This window comes from Equus quagga, chromosome 20 (assembly GCF_021613505.1).
Source record: "Equus quagga isolate Etosha38 chromosome 20, UCLA_HA_Equagga_1.0, whole genome shotgun sequence".
NCBI classification, from domain to species: Eukaryota; Metazoa; Chordata; class Mammalia; order Perissodactyla; family Equidae; genus Equus; species Equus quagga.
This window is the reverse complement of record NC_060286.1, coordinates 12,509,765-12,529,807: the sequence shown is the minus strand read 5'-3', so window position 1 is coordinate 12,529,807 and position 20,043 is coordinate 12,509,765. Positions and strand designations below refer to the sequence as shown.

The following is a 20,043-nucleotide window of genomic DNA, read 5'->3' as shown; positions in this document are numbered from 1 at the left end:
TGGCCTGGAAGACCAGCTGGAATGTACAAAAATACAAAATGATGGAAGTCATACAGGAAATAATAAGAAACTTGGAGGCCAGACCAAGAGACTGACTATTACCAATAGGCATTCCATAAGGAGAAAAAGGAACTGATGGAGGGGGAAAATTCCATTTACTTGAAAAATCTCAGGCTTGGAGATTGAAAAGATTTACTGAGTTCCAGGTAAGACTGCCAAAAAAACAGACAAAACAAACCCAAAAAACCCAAAAACCTTAAAAATGTACCAGTAAAATTTTGTAATTTCAAGGGTAAAGAGAAAAATCTTACAAGCTGCTAGACAGAAAGATTAGGTTTACTAACAAAGGAAGAATAATACTGGCATTGGATTTCTTACCTACAATATCAAAAACTATACAACAGTAGATTAACGTCAATATACTCTGAGAAAAAACGCCTGCAACCCCTAAATCCTATACTCAGTCAGACATTATTCACCTGTCAGGATAGAAGAAAGACATTTTTGAAAACACAAAGATTCAAATGATAAGTCAACAAGTAACGTTCTGGAGAAATGACTCTAAATGGAAAAAATGAATCAGATAAGCGATCTCAAGATAGAAGAAGATGAAGAGGAGAGGAAACGCTAGTGAAATACACATACATGTATAAAACTATATAGCTAAATCTTAATAAATAATGATCAAATAAACTGGCGAATTACAATATATGTACTAAATATGGATTCCCCAGAAGTTGTAGAGACATACTGCAAAAGAAAATTTAATCACAGTCTAGAATTAAAGCGTGATCTCAGCAATACCTAAAAGCAGAGAGGGTGGGAGGAGATGGGGGAAGTAAAGGTATTCTAAAGGTCTCATTGGTGTAGGGGGTGAACGGAGGAAATGGGATTGCCTATAGGAGGGATATGGTCAGCATCTTTTAAAAATATAATAGTGGAGAAATGTACAGTTGATTATGAGTATCAGAAATTGGAAGAACAGCATGAGGGTGATGGTAAAGTATACCATAACATCCAAAATAATAACAGGGTCAAAGGGAACAAACAGTACCTGGATCAAACCAACAACAGGGAAAAAGACAAGGAAGAAATAACAAAGTTGTATAGATAGTAAACATAAAGTAAGATGGAAGGGAAAAACATCAAGGGAATCATTTATAGCAAACTTTCTGGCAAAGCAAAATGAACTTTATGCCAGGATCAGGGTTATAGTAACTTAAGGCAGACGAAAGACTGAGGGTTTTTATGAAAAATTTTTTATTTAGCTCAAATCCCATTTGAATGTTCTTTACAAAGGATACATTTAAAGAGATGAAAGACTGAAAATAAAGGGTAGGGCAAAAAGACACCAGGCAAATGTAAGTAAGCAAAAAAAGTAGGAGTGGCATATTAATGTCAAAGCGAAATTTAAAAGAGCTAAAAAGGATAAAGAGAGGCAACAAATTGTGATAAAAGGCAAATTTGTAAAGATGATACAACAGTATATAATTGTCTTACAAGACAGAGTCTCCTTTCATCTAGGCTTCTTGATTGCCCCACCAAAGCCCTGCACTTGGAGGCACTCAATAAATGTACTGAATGAACCCTGGCCTCAACTCAATCTCTCCACAGTAGCTTTGCGAACGAAGAGTGTACAATTATTACAACTCTAATGATATTATGGGGAAATAATATTGTCTGCAGATGGAAGAGAAGATACTATTTGACATTTATGTAATCATACATAGTGCTTTCTTGCTTTTTTTTTTTTTTGAGGAAGATTAGCCCTGAGCTAACATCTGCCTCCAATCCTCTCTTTTTGCTGAGGAAGACTGGCCCTGAGCTAACATCCATGCCCATTTTCCTCCACTTTATATGTGGGATGCCTGCCACAGCATGGCTTGCTAAGCAGTATCATGTCTGCACCTGGGATCCGAACCGGCAAACCCTGGGCCACCGAAGTGGAACATGCGCACTTAACCACTGTGCCACTGGGCCGGTCCCTACATAGTACTTTCTTTCAAAGGCTGTCATGTAGAAGAGGGAGTCAACTTATTTGGTGTTGCTCTAAAGGGCAGAATTAGGACTAACGGATGGAAGAAACAGGGATAGACTTTGGCTCAGTGTAATGGAAAACGATCCTCACCATAACAGCCATCTAGCCAACAACAGAAAGTGCCGCCTCGTGAGGTAAATAAGATCTTTCTCACTAAAAGTATCAAACAAAAACCTGATGGCTAGCTGTTAGAAATTTTCTCTAACACCTCCATTGGGTAAAGGATTGGACTAGCTAACATCAGAAGTTCCTTTCAACTCTATGGTATTGTGATTCTATGGAAATACTGAAATTTATATAAACACAATGACTATTTTCCCTTTACATATAGACTGAAGCATAGAGGGAGAAATTGACTGGAGCACTGCAATATAATACTCATCTTGTAGATCATACTTTTCTCTCTCTCACTTTTTGAACATCAGGAACATTCGGCTATTTGTCTTGAGTGGAAAAAAAAAGGATTTTTTCTTCTCAAAGCTATGACATCCACCTTCAACTTGGGAGATGGCTACCCAAAATAATAACACTCTCCTTAGAGTTATAACTCAATCAGACATCAAAGAAGCCTAAACATAATAGAGAGGCAGATAAAACAGAAAGGAGAAGCATATCTCAAAATAAATCTATCGGAGAATGAATGTGGCTTTCTCAAAACTTTATGTATTAATCAGTTTCTGTGAGGAAGAATGTGTCTAGAGGGTATGATGTCTTTTGACTATTATATCTTTTCAGATTTCAATCTGATTGCTTTGGGGGCCCACTCTCAGTTCAGACTTTCTTGCTTTTTAAAATTTGTATCTGCCTTAAATTACCATAATCCAGATTCTGGCATAAAAATTCTTTTTGCTTTACCATCAATTCTGCTATAAAATTCAAAACTAAGAGACAGCCTTTACCTAAGTTTAGATTTTATGGATTTCAGACAGAGATTCAGAATGCAGACGCAGTTTTATTTAAAAATATTTAATATAAACACACAGATGGACGACAGCTGCTAATTAGTTTCCCTTTTCATCTGTTACACAATTGTGAGCTGTATCATTTTAAGATGAGTGAATATGACAGTGTGAGAGAAAGAAAAAAATTCTAGGATTTGGAGATTAACAAATAGTGGCAGTTGATCATACTAAGATAATAAAAAATAGTTCAGGACATATACTAATCAAATACTAATTTCTTCATAGGTCAAAGAAAATATTTATAGTTGAGGAATTTATCTGTGTGTCTATTTCACGTATGGAATCAAACTACATACTACATTTACCCATCATTTAGTCTTTTTTCAGGCCCAGTGGGTATTCAGGCACTGTGGAGTCACACAAAGAAAGAAGAAAGCACGGTCCCTGCCTTTAAGTTTACAAGCTAGTGCAGAAAGGATATGATAACAATTTAGGAAAATGAGCGACGTAAGCAACAAAATTAATATCATTGATTGAATTCAAATACATTAATTAAAACGAAAATACTTACAAGGAGAAATGACATAAATGTTGAGAACGACAGAATGATCAGAATTGGTTAGGAATAACTAGGAAAAGCTTTATGGAAGATATTACTTTTTATGGGGCTGAGGTAAGAAAACAGTTTCTAAAAGTACAATAATACCTAGAGGTTATTCTTAGAAGAATCAGTAATAGCAACTCCTCAGGATTAAGAAAGGCAACTATAATAGCCACTCAGAAAGTCTGTCACCGAGAGTGGGGAGAGTCTTTTGTCATTAACATGTTTCTTAAGGCAGAAAGAAATATTTTTGGTTAACTAATAGAAAACAAGAAACCTCTGCTGATAAATGATCAGAAAATAAATCTGTTAAGTTAGCTCAAAAATTAAAACTTTGCATTTTGAGCAGAAAAGGGTGTTTATTATTACTATAAGGGAAGCAGGCAGTTTATAAAGATGACAAGAACCAATTAAATTCAGATCTAAATTCTCCCTGATAATTAGAAATTTCTGCTTGTAGAACATCTGGTAAGCACTAGGAAGCTAGGATATGCTTGGTTCACAAATGGGAAGATGTAAGGCACTGGGCTTTGCCCAAATAATCACTGTGCTGTTAAGTCTATCTTGATAATTCCTGCTAAATGTGTCAGCTTTATAAGAATCCAATTTGCTATCTCAGGGCTTGTTCCCCTTCTGTTTCATACTTTAATGTGAAGAGGCAGCTTTTCAGATTGGCAGCAGCAGGAGCAGGCAATTCAAATCCAAAACACCAATCAATGACACAGCCAAGCAAGCCCACCATGATATGGTGGGACAGACTTCTGTAATGGCAATTTTCCAGAAGGGGGAGCCCTTTTCTTAATCACGGGAATTTCCCAGCCCTTCAGGCCATGAAAGGCTATAACTGTCCAAGTCTGCAGTTTGGAAGCTACATTACCAAGCTCTTTTAAAGTTGATGTAGAAATATAAACAGTTAATAGTTAAAATCAGTTTTAGGAATGGCATAAATTTAACACTGAACTTTATTTTAAAAATTTTCCCCATGTGGATTCTGTATATTTGGATCACGATTACTGCTTGTTACATTCATGAGATAAATGTGTAAGATCATCTATTTAAGCCTGAAGAAGCAGCTCCTCAACTTCTTAAATTAGAAGCTTCCTAAATCCATTTGGAATTTTGACACCCCCCCGCCCCCATTTTCTATTTCTTTTTCTTCAGAAATATAAAACGAATCATCCCAGCTGCAGGGTTTTACACTGTGCACTTTGTGGGATGTGTCTCAGCTACTAAGGTAATTATGTAGTTGGTGGCATACCTTCTGGTCTGCTCCTATGGCTAAGGTTTTTGGACTCACTTTGAGGGGCTCTGTAGGATTCTTCTGGATAACTGCACAGTTGGAAGTTTCTAGGATCCATGGAAGGAGACGGTGATACAGAAAAAGATGGCAGCGCTGTCTAATCTAGGAGCTATACTCCTACTAAGTGCTGCGGACACAGGGTTACCAAGACACAGCTTGTCCTAGCTTTCATGGAGCTTATAGTCTGACAGGAAGGAAAACAACCCTGGCTCAATAAGAACAAATCCTTTTCCCACCCTGTTTAGGCGACACAAGATAGCAATGTCTCTAAGAAATTTTACCAGGAAATTGAGGGAAAGAAAAAAAATGCAAAAACAAAGAAGCACATAAATGCCCAAATGACCAAGCTCTTATCCAAGTCTGGCCACAATTGTCTTGGCTGGCACATATAGTACTCTGTACTTATTTACCTATCGAAACATCTTCATTTTTCTTAGACTCTTCCTCCACAGTAGGGAAACAGTAGCTCATGCTTCCTAGGAGGACAAAAGGAAGCTAACAGATTATTGAACCAGACGTAGGGAGAAGAAAACTAGGACATCTACTGCCCCATATTCAAGGTAGAAATAGGATGGAACTTAGAAGTAGTTTATCCCTATAAACTCACACTAATTTGTGTCAGTTTGAACTCTCACCTTCTCCCTGCTATCATCATAGCTTTGCATATGGCAGACACTCAACAAATGGTTATAAAATGAAGAAAATAAAAATTTAAAAATACTCTCAAAGAATTGCAGGTATATGCCAAGACTTAGTTATAAAGATGTTCCTGATTTATTTACAGTTGAGAAAGATTAGAAACAACCTAATGTCTGACAACAAGGGATTATATAAATAAATCATATTATACTTTATACTAGAGAATAATATGTAGGCCTTGAAATGATATAGCAGAGGACTATGTAATGATGTGGACAGGTGTTTATGATATATTGAGTATAAAATGGAAGGTTAAAATAAGAGTATGATTTCTTTGTTTTCTTACACACACTCACACACATATAAACTGTACATCCATAGAATTCAAGAATGGAAGAAGGGTAACACTGGGTAATGGGATTATGTGTTAATTTCCTTTGTTTTTTTTTAACCGTTTTCTAAATTTTCTTCAATGAACATTTATTTGTTCTAAGATTAAAAAGTTATGTGAAAAATGTACATTTAGAACATCTACAACAATGGCCCAAGACGTGCATAATAGAACTGGACCAGGAAGAGAAGACGGCTGTGTTATCCCCAATTAAAAATCTTTCAGTGTCTTACTACTAATTATGACTCCTTAAACAGCATTAAAAGATACCATGTAGTCAGTACAAAGCTGACTGCTTCAGGAGAGTCTTCTTTGCACAGGTAGTTCCTAACTCCCAGTTTATGTTCCCAGAATTTATATGTAAAATTGGTTGGTTGAAACCTGGAATACACTTCTATAAAAACAGTATTATAGATGGTGGGCAAGATTCTATGATAGTTAGAAAATCAAACCTTAATTTAGATCATAATATTACTAATACATTGCTGAATTACTCTTTGGTACTAGCCTGAATTGTGGAAGCAAGATAGAAGATCAAAGAAAGCTAGCTGAAATGCAAAACATTTATTTCTGGTATCTTCCCACCTACCTTTCTATGGACCTTTCCTGCCGTCAAATGCACTTCTTGCCAGGCCCCCAGTATCTTGCTATACTGAGGTCGTGACGCGGTCCTGTTCAGGGTTTGCCCTGTGCCTCAAAGAACTCCAAGTTCTAAGTGATTTGCTCCTGTTCATTCAGGACATAAGATTTACCCAGATGTTGGATGTCTGATTTGAACTAATTCATATTATTCTGCAAACAACTCTCTCTCACGTAGAATACTTTTTAACACAAATGGCTCTCCAAATATTAGATTATCAGAAAGATTGGCAAAGTGAACAGAACCCATTTAGCCAGTGTGCAGGATACTTGCACTTAATAAAACACTTCTAAATAGGCTGGATCTTGAGGGTCAAGGAACAAGGAGATTAACCGGCCCTCTAAACTGTTCTTGCTGTTCATGGCTTTGCCCCTTTTCACTTCTCAAAAAACTTTTTCTCTCTCCCTGCCCTCCTCCCCCACTCCCCATAGAAGATACTATGAACTTGGTCTAACAAATTACCCAAAGGTAATAAATGCTGCAAAAGCAGCCCCTGAAGTTGTGGGAGGAAAGGTAATGAAAGAGATTATAAGAGGAAAGGGGCTTTTCTCTTTATGGAAGGAAGAGCTATCTATTTTATAGTGAATACGAATAATTAGGGTCCAGAATGTACACTTCAACTACTGTAACATATCCTCCTGTCATTTTTCCCCACTTCTATACCACCTAAAGATCTAGGATTTGGCAATTCAGGTCCTTACAATTAATTTATACACAGAGACAATATATATATATATTTAAAGTATGCTTTTTGGTGAGGAAGATTGGCCCTGAGCTAAGATCTGTTGCCATTCTTTTTTTTTTTTCCTCCCCAAAGCCCCAGTACATAGTTGTATATCTTAGTTGTAAGTCCTTCTAGTTCTTCTGTGAGGGACACCACAATGGCATGTCTTGATAAGTGGTGTGTAGGTCTGCACCCAGGATCTGAACTGGCAAACCAACCCAGGATGCTGAAGCAGAGTGTGTGAATTTAACCACTACACCTCCAGGCCAGTCCCAACATGGTCAATATTTAATTCAAAATTTAAACTAAATTTTCCTCTCTGGCTTTTGAAATGTTCACGGCTACTATTTACTTAGGAATTTTATTCATTAAAATGGATATAGCCTATTTAGTTTATTAACGTTAACAGTAATGAGTTGAGGGTGTTAACCAGTGCTAAAAGGTCAGCATGGTAGAGAAAATGGTGAAAGGACCCCGGAGTTAGACAGGCCTGGGTTGGAATCCTTACTCTGCATTTTACTAGTTGCATGACTCTTAATAGATTATTTAATTTTTTTAAGCTTCAATATTATTATCTACAAAATAGGGACAAAAGACACTTATCTGACTGTGTTGCTTTATGAGGCTTAAATAAGTATGTGAAAGAATGGACTATGGTGCTATATAGATATAGTAGATACTCAGTAAAAGTTAGTGTCTCTTCCCACGTAAAGACTGACATGTTTGAAGTGAGGAGGCTTGAGAAAATGGATGTGGATTGGGTAGGGAGGAAAGAGAGGAGGGAATAGAATTGAAAACTTCCTTGTAGCTCTTACTAATAACTGTTTTATTCATCTCTGTAGTACAAAAGATGGCACAATGCCTGACATAGCATAACCCTTCATAACAGTTTGTTTAATTGAACGCGTTTATATAATGATAATACATATGTGTGTGTGTGTAAAACCCCAATTCTGCCACAGGTGTATATTTGCACCCTAGGAAGACTGCATTGGTAGCAGCATGGAGGGTGAGTTAGAGGGGAACGAGACTTAAGGCAGGGAGACCAACTGAGAGGCTAGTCTCATATATCCAGACAAAATAAACGAAGCTCCCCACTAAGCCAGGACAGGAGGGATGAGGAGATGGGAATGTGGAGAAGAAACACTGAGGAGGGAAAATCTATAGGAGTGAAAAAGAGGAGCTATGATGACTTCTGTTCAGGTCTCTTCTGGCTTGGATGACTGGGTGGATGGCGGTGGCAGTCACTGAGACAGAAGAATTAAAGGAAACGGAACAAGAAGGTAGTGGGGAGGGGCACTGAGAGAGGTTGGGGGATGATGAATTTAGTTTTGGATACGTTGAGTTTGCAGTGACTGTTGAACTTAAAGAAGATGCACCTAGTAAGCAGGTGGATTTAGGCATGGGCTCAAACAGAGATAACATTTGGGAGTCATTAGCATAAGAAATTAGAAGGCCAGAAAGCCAAGGGTGAGCCATGGGGACACCTACATTTAGGGAATGAGCACATAAAGAGGAGCTAAAAAAAACCAAGAAAGGATAAACTACAAATGGAGCATGAAGAAGCGGAAATGGTGTATTGCTAGAGAGGGATGTATAATTGTGATAAGAGAGACCTAACAGCTGGGTTTTGGAGACATTTTATTTGTGTTTCGAGACACATACCATTTCGATGAGGCTTTGTAATCCAGATGAAGATAAATCAACAGTGACACTCTTCTGTTCTATTTAATGGGCTTCACAATGTCTTTTTGAATTAATCTCTTTCTTTTTAATTCTACTTCCAAGTCTGAGTTTAAGCTCTGGAACTTTCTGAAACATTATTTTTATTACTGGGTTGTATTTCTAGTACATGTAATTTCAAGGGCAAGATCTATGTTTGTTTCAGCTTCGCATCTTCAATAGCCTTTGGCTTAAAATTCATAGTAGATGCATGACTAAATTTACTATATCCTTGTTACTTCCTGTGGCCCATGGACCAGCAGCTTGGTATCCTTGGGAGCTTGTCAGAAATGCAAAATCTTGGCCTACTCCAGATTTGCTGAATCAGAATTAGTCTTTTTAATATGATCTATAGGTGATTTACTTAGGTACACAATCAACACCTCCTGACTGACTGAACAATGAATAAACAAATTGTATTGTTCTTCTTATTGCTAGTCTGTCTCCAAATTTAGCTCATGTGATACACCTTGGTCAAATTACCTTTTTAAAATAATGGTTTATTAAGTGAATTCTCGTTAAAAAAAAAAAGCTTCAAATTTAACTGAATTGGGGAGTTCTGCCTGGATTGCAAAGCCTTTCAAAATCTGGCCTCAAATTTCTACCAAATTTACCTGAATTATCCTTCTACCTGAACCTCTTATTCTAATCAGTTTGGCCTGACCTGAGTGTCTGTTCATTTCTACTTCTCTACTCCCCTATTTTTTCATTCCATGTTTCCTACTTGATTAACACACTCTCTTTTTCTAACCATACAAATCCTATTCATCCTTCATGTTCTAGCTAAAAGAGTTTTATAAAACTCTCTCTGACCACCCCAGCCCATAGTGATGCTTCTCTTCTGTCTTGGTAAAGCTTATCTTCATAATGATAGCAGAGAACTGTGGACTGCAAATTTCAAGAAACCTATCAAACCTATCTTGATTCAAGAAATCAAGAAATTTCAAGATTCCATTTCCACCTCTGCCACAAACTTGCATAATGCTGGGCAAGGCCAGTTAACATCTCTGGGTTTCAAAATTTGTCCTTTTAAAGAAAAACACTAGGAAACCCAACAGTACTGTGTTCCACGCAATGTAAGAAAATACGTCTTAGGGGATGTATTTTAATATACACATAACATTTATAAATGAATGGTTTTAAAATATAGTTGTTAACTCTCAGGTATTGAAGAAACCCTCCCATAATCTTCATTGTACCCTCTTTTTAAGTAAAAGTTACAATAAGCAAAGGCAAAAATTCACCATAATTTAATCCAAATAAGTTACAAAGTCTTACTCTTCAATTTTAGTATTGTTAAAATTATGGTAAGTGAGAAGAATGAGAACTGAGAAGTAGAATCATACAGAATTTAAAAACCAGACTTGAACCTTTTTTTTTTTTTTAGGAAGATTAGCCCTGAGCTAACTGCTGCCAATCCTCCTCTTTTTTTCTGAGCAAGACTGGCCCTAAGCTAACATCCGTGCCCATCTTCCTCTACTTTATATGTGGGATGTCAACCAAGCATGGCTTGACAAGCAGTGCCACGTCTGCACCTGGGATCAGAACCGGCGAACCGCGGGCTGCCGAAGTGGAATATGTGCACTTAACTGCTGCGCCACCAGACCAGCCCCATTGAACCTTTTTTTAAACGCAAGAATAGAGCTCTTACTCCCTACTGTTATCTCTCATAGCTGAGTAAGGGCTCTGTGCTCCCTGACATTCTTGAGCTATTTCTCTCCTTGCTTTAAACACAGGGTATTTCTCCCATGACCCTGCCTGTTTCCCTGGAGAGTCTCACATAGAGGCTTCTGTATGACAACAATTTGCTTTCATTAGCAAAGAGCTACACAGGAAAGAGAAGAATGAAGAGGGAGGCAACACTGACAGAATATCAACAGGCTGCAGATTAAATGTACCTGTTTCCTTTACTACACTCCCAGCCCAGATTTCCATGAGAACAGCTGTAAATCCTTCCCTCCCACATTCTACCTCTGCATTCTAAGCCACTTCCTCTGGGCTCTTCAATAGCACTCTAAGACGGAGAAAGTCTAGATTTGCGTCAACCGCATTTTTAAAACATTGTTCTCATTTTATGTGAGGTATTTTTATCCAAGAAAAGGATAGACACTAGACATCTGTATATTCTCAGAACTTCCAATATCATGCTTATAATTTTGTTGCTCTTTATATGCTGTCTTCAAGGTATATTTTGGAGTTACATGTAATATCAACATTAATTATTAGGAAATGTCTACCACAAAATCAGTAGTGTGGGCCCTAGAAATCAAATATTAGCATGTCAACACATGAGCCTTTCAATGGTGTTTTGGCCTTTATAGTTAGGTAATGGCAATGTCTATAGTATATCAAGTAACCTTTTTATGTATACAAAAGTACAACAATAGGAGAGAATGCACAGAATTGTAGTCTGGAACAGCTCAGGGTAAAAAAATGACAAAAAAACAAAAAAAAGAAAGCTTTTACCTTAAAATATTTCTTAGAGCTCATTAACAACTTGGAGGCAGGGCCAGAGCCAGTGGTGGGTAGGAAACAAGTTCTAAACAACTTGGTGAGTTTGTTCCCTAGAGTTTCAGGCCTGCTCTATGCTTTTAGAACTCCTGGATTCATCCTATCTCAGAAGTTAATTTTTGTTTCTCTTTTTTTCTGCTTTTTCTCCCCAAATACCCCCAGCACCTAGTTGTATATTTTTAGTTGTGGGCCCTTCTAGTTGTGGCACGTGGGACGCTGCCTCAGCATGGCCTGATGAGTGGTGCCATGTGTGTGCCCAGGATCTGAACCGGCGAAACCCTGAGCTGCCAAAGCAAAGCGCTTGAACTTAACCACTTGGCCACGGGGCCAGCCTCAATTTTTGTCTGCGTTAAAGGTGCATCTGCATCAGGATAATTTTTAGGTGCTTCTTTATAAGAAAGGATAGGTTACTGGTCAGGTGCAAATTCAAAAAACCACCCCTTGGTTTTTTTTCAGTGGGTTCTTTCTACTCCCTTCCCAGGGGTGGAGCCTAGGTCAGGGTGATATTAGGTAACCTGTGACACTGGCTTTACCAGCACAAGTTCTAAGTTGGCTGATTACTTAGCTATGGACTTCTCTAAAACTAAACATCCAGGTAAATACAAATGGTGAAGATTTTACAAAGAATGATGCTTGAAAATATGTCTAACAGCCTCTACTCCAATGTCCTCAGAGAAAGAAAAAAATCAGGAGGAAAGAAGAAAACTTTAAAACAGATGATGCAAAAGCTACTATCTTTCAGGTTACTGGCAAGATTCTACGTCCAAGGTTTGGATCGTGTTGTGTCTAGTTTGAGCCCAAGCTGGGGTTTATAGGTGTTAGAGCATACCTTGTGAAATGGTACTGCAGAATCTCTTCAAAAGCACGTTTGGGTCTTGGGAAAGCACTCATCTTAAGGGAAGAAGGAACCAGGCATAATGAACTTTACTCAGTGACAAGGTGGTGGTAATAGAGAAAGCGGTGATTATGGTGACAGATATATCACGGTATCTGTCACTCAGATTTGTCTCCACAAGGCTGATGTTTGAGTATTTATAAAAGCAAGCACGCCTCTGGTAAACTGGAAACAGTGCCAGGAGAAAGATGGCCAAGCAGCAGTGTTGCATGGTAGTGGGATGCTCAGAAAAAGCACACTTGCTTTTTTTTTTTTTTTTTTAAAGATTTTATTTTTTCCTTTTTCTCCCCAAAGCCCCCCAGTACATAGTTGTGTATTCTTCGTTGTGGGTTCTTCTAGTTGTGGCATGTGGGACGCTGCCTCAGCGTGGTCTGATGCGTGGTGCCATGTCCGCGCCCAGGATTCGAACTAACGAAACACTGGGCCGCCTGCTGCGGAGTGCGCGAACTTAAACCACTCAGCCACGGGGCCAGCCCCAAAAGCACACTTGCTTTTGATCACATGTGAGACACAGGTGGGGAGCCACAGAAATAGTTGGGGAATTTAGCAGAGGGCTGAGTTAATTTCGTAAATGGTCTAATATACTCTTAGAGATGGGCAATTATAGTCAATGTGCCTCCACTTGTAAGTGGGTGAAGCCTGGAGAAACTCGGGTTATATAAGGATACAAAAATCAATATAGAAGTCCTAGAAAACAAGTATACTTACACTTCAAAGAATCAGATAGTGTTAATTTTGACATTCTCTCTTACTCTCCTCACCCATGATTTCCCTGTCATTTTTTTTTTTTTAAAGATTTTATTTTTCTTTTTTCTCCCAAAAGGTCCCCTCCCCCTGGTACATAGTTGTATATTTTTAGTTGTGGGTCCTTCTGGTTGTGGCATGTGGGATGCTGCCTGAGCATGGCTTGATGAGCAGTGCCATGTCTGCCCCCAGGATTGGAACCGGTGAAACCCTGGGCTGCTGAAGCAGAGTGCGCGAACTTAACCACTCGGCCACAGGGCCAGCCAACCTCCCTGACTTTCTTGAAACAAGTAGTATAATACCATCACCATCAGTTCCACTAGGATAAAGCCAACACTATCAAAAAAGATCCCTGTAAGCTTAACATACTCACAGGAGAGCAAAGTATTTCTCCTATTGTAGTAGGCATTCCAGGAAAATGTCTACCCCTAAAAGACATAGACATCTCCATAATTCTTTGGCTTCTGAAGAATGAGATATGTGAAAATTACGGTGTTAAATTTCTGTCTCTTTAGCAACAATCCTACCTAGTTATTATTCCCAAAATTCATATTTGTATAATAACAACTTCAAAATAAAATCCAGTACTTACTTGTCTCCCACAATTCCCAAGTTGATTGTGGGGTAACCATGTTCCTGAATTGTTGCTAAGAGGGTTGAACGATTGCTGTCTCGAATCTTTCCTGGTAAGAGGTCATCTTCAGGATTTAGCAGCTACAAAGCCAGAAAAACCACCACAAATTATTCTCTTAGTATAATGTTGCCTATTGTTAATGGAAAAAAAAAAAGACCTAGTGAACAGAGTTTAGCATATCTAGCACCTACAACAGTACCTGGCATGTAGAAGATATAGCTCAAAGGATCTTCGTATAACTATTGATAGTAGCGAAGGATGAGAAAATATTCCTCCAGAATTAAAAGACATGTAGAAATTTAAAAGGTGACCAAAAGCAGGCCAAATATCACACCAGCTTTGGCTACAATTTGACAGTGGTGCTCTGGAGATACTGGCCTTCCCAGTGGTTGCTTACTGGGGTAAACTAAATGAAACAACTTTCTTTTTTCCTCCCAATATTATTTCCCAATTTATCTTTCACTGAGAACATCTGAGGTAGAGATTGGGTGACATGATATTCTCAAATCTGAAGAGAACCATCATTTATCTTTTCCTTCAAGATTTTTGATCTCTTTTCTGAAGTGGGATCAAAAGTACCAAAGAAGTTAAACTTCTCTGAAGGAGAGGGAGATAGTTGTTTCTACTAGCGAACTAAAACAAGTAACACTTAACCACACATACCCACAATTCCATGACTCTGAATTGAATTACCCTGTAGAGATTTAGTATCTACTATTATATGTCTATGAAGAAAATACAAGAAGCTTATTTCATGTTAGGATGTTCCAGTGAGACAGTGTGGCATAATAGCAAGAGCTTGGGATTCAGACAAGTTTCAAATTCAAGTTGCCCAAACATGTTATACCTTAATTTTCTCGTTCATAACATACAGTAATAATAATTACCTTGAAAAGTAGTTTTAGGGTTGAGATAATGAGAACTTGGTTAATATAGATAAACATACAATAAATGTGATTGTCTTTCTTTTTTTTATAATATATGATACTGAAAGGGTACCTATTTTCCCCCTCGTTGTTCTCATGTTGTTACTCCTAGAGGCTAGTATAGATGGAATTAGTTTATAATGTGAACACAGATTTAGATTTATTAAGTTATAAAATACTTAGGAGTAGGGGGTCCTTAACACACACAGACACACACAACATACAACTTTAATTTACAAATCAATTTTAAGATTTTTTTTTTTTTGAGGAAGATTAGCCCTGAGCTAACTGCTGGCAATCCTCCTCTTTTTGCTGAGGAAGACTGGCCCTGAGCTAACATCCATGCCCATCTCCCTCCACTTTTTAAAATGTGGGACATCTACCACAGTATGGTGTGCCAAGCGGTGCCATGTCTGCATCAGGGATCTGAAGTGGCGAAGTGGAACGTGTGTACTTAACTGCTGTGCCACCAGGCCGGCCCCTAAGATGTATTTTGATTTCAGAAATATTATGAAATGAAAAAAAAAATACATCTTTGAAGTGAGAAAATCCAGGACATTATTTTAGGAGGCTGAAGGCAAGCCTGCACATTTCAGATGCTTAGACTACCAATATGGCTAATACCTAGGGCTTCATATCTCAGTTCTACCAAACAGTAACCTCTAACCCCGTCAATCTTCCTTCTGACTCATTAGTGAGATCATATGGCTAAACGCTTGGCTTTATGTTGGAAAAGGAGTAGCTTTGCAATCAACTGTTCCCTTACAACAGCTGGAGAACTCTGATTGTCTTATTCAGTGTCACCTGGGAGTCTTCCCGTCAAATAGTGCATTAATTTAACTTAATCAGATGCCATGTGACATTGCAACCCACTTTCATCCTTAGTCACTGGGAGAGCTTGGAAAATTGCTATTGCGGTGCTAATATAGATTAATTTTCTAATCTTCATTAACACACGGTTATTGAAGTTATACATTTTATAAAGGCCAAACCTTGCAGCTCTTTAACTCCATTAATCAGACAATTTGCTTCAGAAAGAAAACTATGTGGTTATATACTTTTGTTTTTACAAAAGAACACTGACCACCAACTAAGTAAGATTCCCCCATTATTAGGATGTTTTCTTTTCCATTCATGTTCCTTCCTGTTATTTTGCTGCAGTTCTAGAAATCACAGAATTAGAGATCATTGGAGAATGAGTTATTTGTCTGTAATTGACATAGTGAAGTAATAGTTAAATGAGGGTGTGGGATTTACAGTGCATTTTAAGTATGCTCAAAGAAAACATACAGAATTGAATAGAAGATTATAAGGCTGAACACAATAGGATAAATTCACAATATTCCCCTTTAAAACTGAATCATTTTTTGGTATATTTCTGGTCATCTCTGGAATGACGCCTGAAACTTATTACAGTTAAAATGCAAATTAAAAAAAAAAACAAAGTAAAACAAAACATAACCCATTATTTCCATACCTTGTTACTTTCCTATCACATATTAAATTTCAATTTCCTGTTTCCGTTATTGTCAATGGTGCCACTATCTTCCCAGCTTTCAAAGATTTAACCTCTGATTCTTTTTTTTTCCTTTGTAGTCCACCATCTTTCCGAAGGTCTCAATCGTTAACAACATCTTATTCCATCTCCTCCTTGAGTTTACATTTTCATTTACTCTCTTATCACCCTCTCCCTCAATTTCAGGCATTGAATATGTCTGAATTTCTGCAAAAGCCTTATAATTGTCTCTTGCTTACAAACTCTTTCCTTCTGAGAAATAAAACAGAAACATCAACTTGCAAAACTGTACAGTTATTTACATAACAGATAAACTGTACCAAACCATGACAAGTAACTCAAACTATCTTAAAAATCATATCAAATTGTCTTAACACAAGCTAATTCAGACCTGTAGGCTCCAAGATAAGAGCAGGAACAAACTGAGTCTATGGCAATTTGTGCTCCAAAGTTAGGACTTACTGTTTCAGCAACTCACCTATTTTACAAAATCTGACCAGCCTCTGCCTAGACCTTACTTACTAACTTCTACCTTAAAACCACCCCATGACCTAACCCAGTCCTCAAAATCCTGTAAGTATCCTTCCGTAATTTCCCTGTTTTGAGACACTAACGAGACTCTGTCCAGGTGAAGCTCTCCCTTGCTCAGAAACATTAATATATCCAGCTTCGTATGATCTACAGGTTCCCCTGGTGGTCTTTGTATTAGACCTTTGATACTCCTGGAGGTCCTACCAAGTCTTAGGTAAGACCCCTTGCCATCGGTATTCTCACACTGGTTACACCGCACTTTACTCAGGTCTCTTAAGCCTCTTTGCTTGGAGGATTCTTTGTCTATGATCATAAGTCCAGCACTTTATGTTAAGCTCTGATCCTCTTTTGTTGAGCTCCCAAAGCTAGCTGATATTTACTTTGTCTGCTCTAAGAATAAGGTTCCCAGGATTTTTTGGTTATCTGACCGAATTTATACTAATTTCTGTTTTCCTGGGTGAAGGTGTGCTAAAGCACAGATTTGATACTAACCATCTTGTCAGCTGGCTACATTGTTGTGTCTCTCTAAGAATGTTTCTTAGTTTACGTTTGAGAAATTGGCTTTGGAACAGATCTGGCCTGCTGATTTTAAGAGTCAGCTATCACGGGTTCACACTTAGTGTTAAGGACTTTAGACATAATGTCTAAGTGATATCTTCCCTTTTTGATTCACCTTTAGCTAATTAATTCATGGATTCATCTAATAATAAACTTGTGCTAACTCCTGGCATAACTCCAGCTTCTGTTTTATCTTTCTTGCATTTATCTTTCTAAAAAGCATAATTTCATCAAGAACCCTATGAATTGGAGTAGTCATTTGGAGTGCTTCTGACATGACCACAATTACTCATTTGAAAACACTTTTAGAGCAAAAGGGGAATACAATTCTGAATATTCAATGATTAGCATTTTATTGTTATGCAAAGCTTCAAAATGAAATTTAAATACAAACGTAAAAAAAATTCAGTTCTTTTGTTGAACCATCATGAGGTGGTTTTCTGTTTTATTTATCTAAAAGAGAAATCACTTAGTTTATTAAGAAGCCTCCCTCTTTGTTTCTGTTCTTCAGAGATTTAATCCTATGGTCTTGATGGAATTGTTAAAGGGCCTAAGATTGGTTGTCATGACTCATTTTCTCTCTCTTTTTATGTATTGAAATGGGTTTGTCTGCATCTGAGACATTTCCCCTCTTTGCAAAGGGAAGATGATTGGACTTTTATAGTGGTCAGTAACTCTTTCCATACCCACTGCAAACAGCTCCTTTTATATCCTTACATTTCTTTCTCCCTCTTCCGGAAAACTTAATTTATTAAGAGATCAAAAACCAATTCTGGTTATTATGGGCACACATTAGAAATATCCAGATATCCCAGATAAACAGATCTAACACAAAAAGGGGGAAAAAGTAAGATTATAAACTCTAATGGATCGTGTTCCTATTCTACATGGCTTTTCATTGGACTTTGGAAAAAAGTTTTAATTTAGAGTTAAGCTAACTGCCTTGGTTACTAGGTTATAAGATGAGAAGGAAAAAATAACACTCAAGAACTTTGAACATAATTTAAAGAGTCTTTAAGAATGTAGTTTATAAATACAGAGGTTTACAAATTGTATTAGAAGAGTTCATAAGCTATTTCTATTATAATGACTCTGGACAAATTAGACTGATTTAATAGTTTTGGCTTAAAAACTGTCCTGTGTTTTCTTCCTGACTTCACTACCATGTAAGAAAATTATACTGGAATAATATTCTAATTATGCAAATCTTGGGCTTATTTTCTCATAAACAAAAAGTCCTAATTTTAATCTTCTAACTTTCCTTTCCTGGTTTTGCTAGAAAATAGCAAAATTTGTATTCATCTGAATCTGGGAATGATGATATGAAATGTCTCTGTGAAAAGAGACTGATGAGGTTCAAGACATGCTATCCCAAAATATGGCACTTCCTATATTGAATATTTTAAACCGGAGGAATTTGAGAAATGGCCTGTGTAGGAAGGACTTTCTGATCTTCTCCTGAAGCAGGTCATTAAACCCTCATGTGAGAGGGGCCTTCCATACGCCCGGAGCAAAGGAGCATCCTCATCTCTGAAGATGAAGGGACACGGAAGGGAAGCTGAATGAACAGGCCTTGCTAAATTTCTCCCGGTTTACTACCCTTACCTCATACCCTTTGTCCTATTACGTCTTTACACAACTTTCCACTCTTCATCAAACCTAATACAAAAATGCTCAGGTTTAATAGTTTCTTCAGGTCTCCATTTTCCTATGAAGGTGAACAGGAGCAGGTTTTGCCAACCCAAAATATGCCACTTTGGCCTGAGGATTATTTTGAGATAGACAATAAAAACCCTGCATATTTAGGAAAAGCTCTTTACCTCCCCCCCAACTGCCTAATTGGAAAGGGAGTCTGTACCAGGAAGTCAGTTATTACCAGAAACACCTTTTTATCTAAGAAACTTAACTGTATAACAGGGCAACCTTTGTTTTCTAAACATTTCCTCCGCCTTCCTGTGAATGGCTTTCCTCCCCTTTGTAGCCCAAGAAGCCTACCCCTTTCCTTAGCTCAGGACGTTACATAAGCCTCAATTATCTGGCTGCCTTTTGAGTCTTCATATCTTTATGGGGCTCTTGTACTACGTAATTTTATCTTTTTTTCTCCTGTTAATCTGTCTTATATCAATTTAATTATTAGACCAGCCAAAGAATCTAGAAGGGAAGAAGGGAAAATTTTTCCAGGCCTACAAAGGCTCTCGTCTCACGTAAAACTCATATTAAATAAACGTGTACAATTTTCTCTTGTTAATCTTCTGTTACAGGATAACAAAATTTATAACCTGAGAAATTAGAAGAATAGAGGAAAAATATGGTTTTCTTTCCCTACAAGATGATTTCTTATAATGCTTCTGTTAGATCATAAAATTTAATATGAAATTAAATTTTAATTTCCAGACAGTTAGTTCTAAGATTTTTTTTCTTTTTGAGGAAATTAGCTCTGAACTAACATCGCTGCCAATCCTCCTCTTTTTGCTGAGGAAGATTGGCCCTGAGTGAACATCTGTGCCCATTTTCTTCTATTTTATATATGGGATGCCTGCCACAGGATGGCGCAACAAGCTCTGTGTAGGTCTGCACCCAGGATCATGGCCCATCAAAAAAGTGGTACATGGGGCTGGCCCTATGGTGTAGTGGTTAAGTTCAGTGTGCTCTGCTTTGGCGGTCTGAGTTCACGGGTCTGGATCCTGGGTGTGGACCTACACCACTCATCAGCCATGCTGTGGCTGTGACCCACATATAAAGTGGAGGAGGACTGGCACAGATGTTAGCTC

General features: G+C 37.8%; 1 protein-coding gene across 4 annotated transcripts in view; it reads right to left on the bottom strand.

Annotated features, from left to right (window-relative positions):
* Nucleotides 1-20,043, bottom strand: part of LOC124230929 (gephyrin) — a 575,937-nt gene that overhangs the window by 45,732 nt on the left and 510,162 nt on the right. For all 4 annotated transcript variants that reach the window (XM_046647482.1, XM_046647483.1, XM_046647484.1 and 1 more), the window contains one exon: nt 13,700-13,821. In XM_046647482.1, coding sequence (XP_046503438.1) covers nt 13,700-13,821 — 122 coding nt within the window. The remainder of the gene's footprint in view (nt 1-13,699; nt 13,822-20,043) is intronic.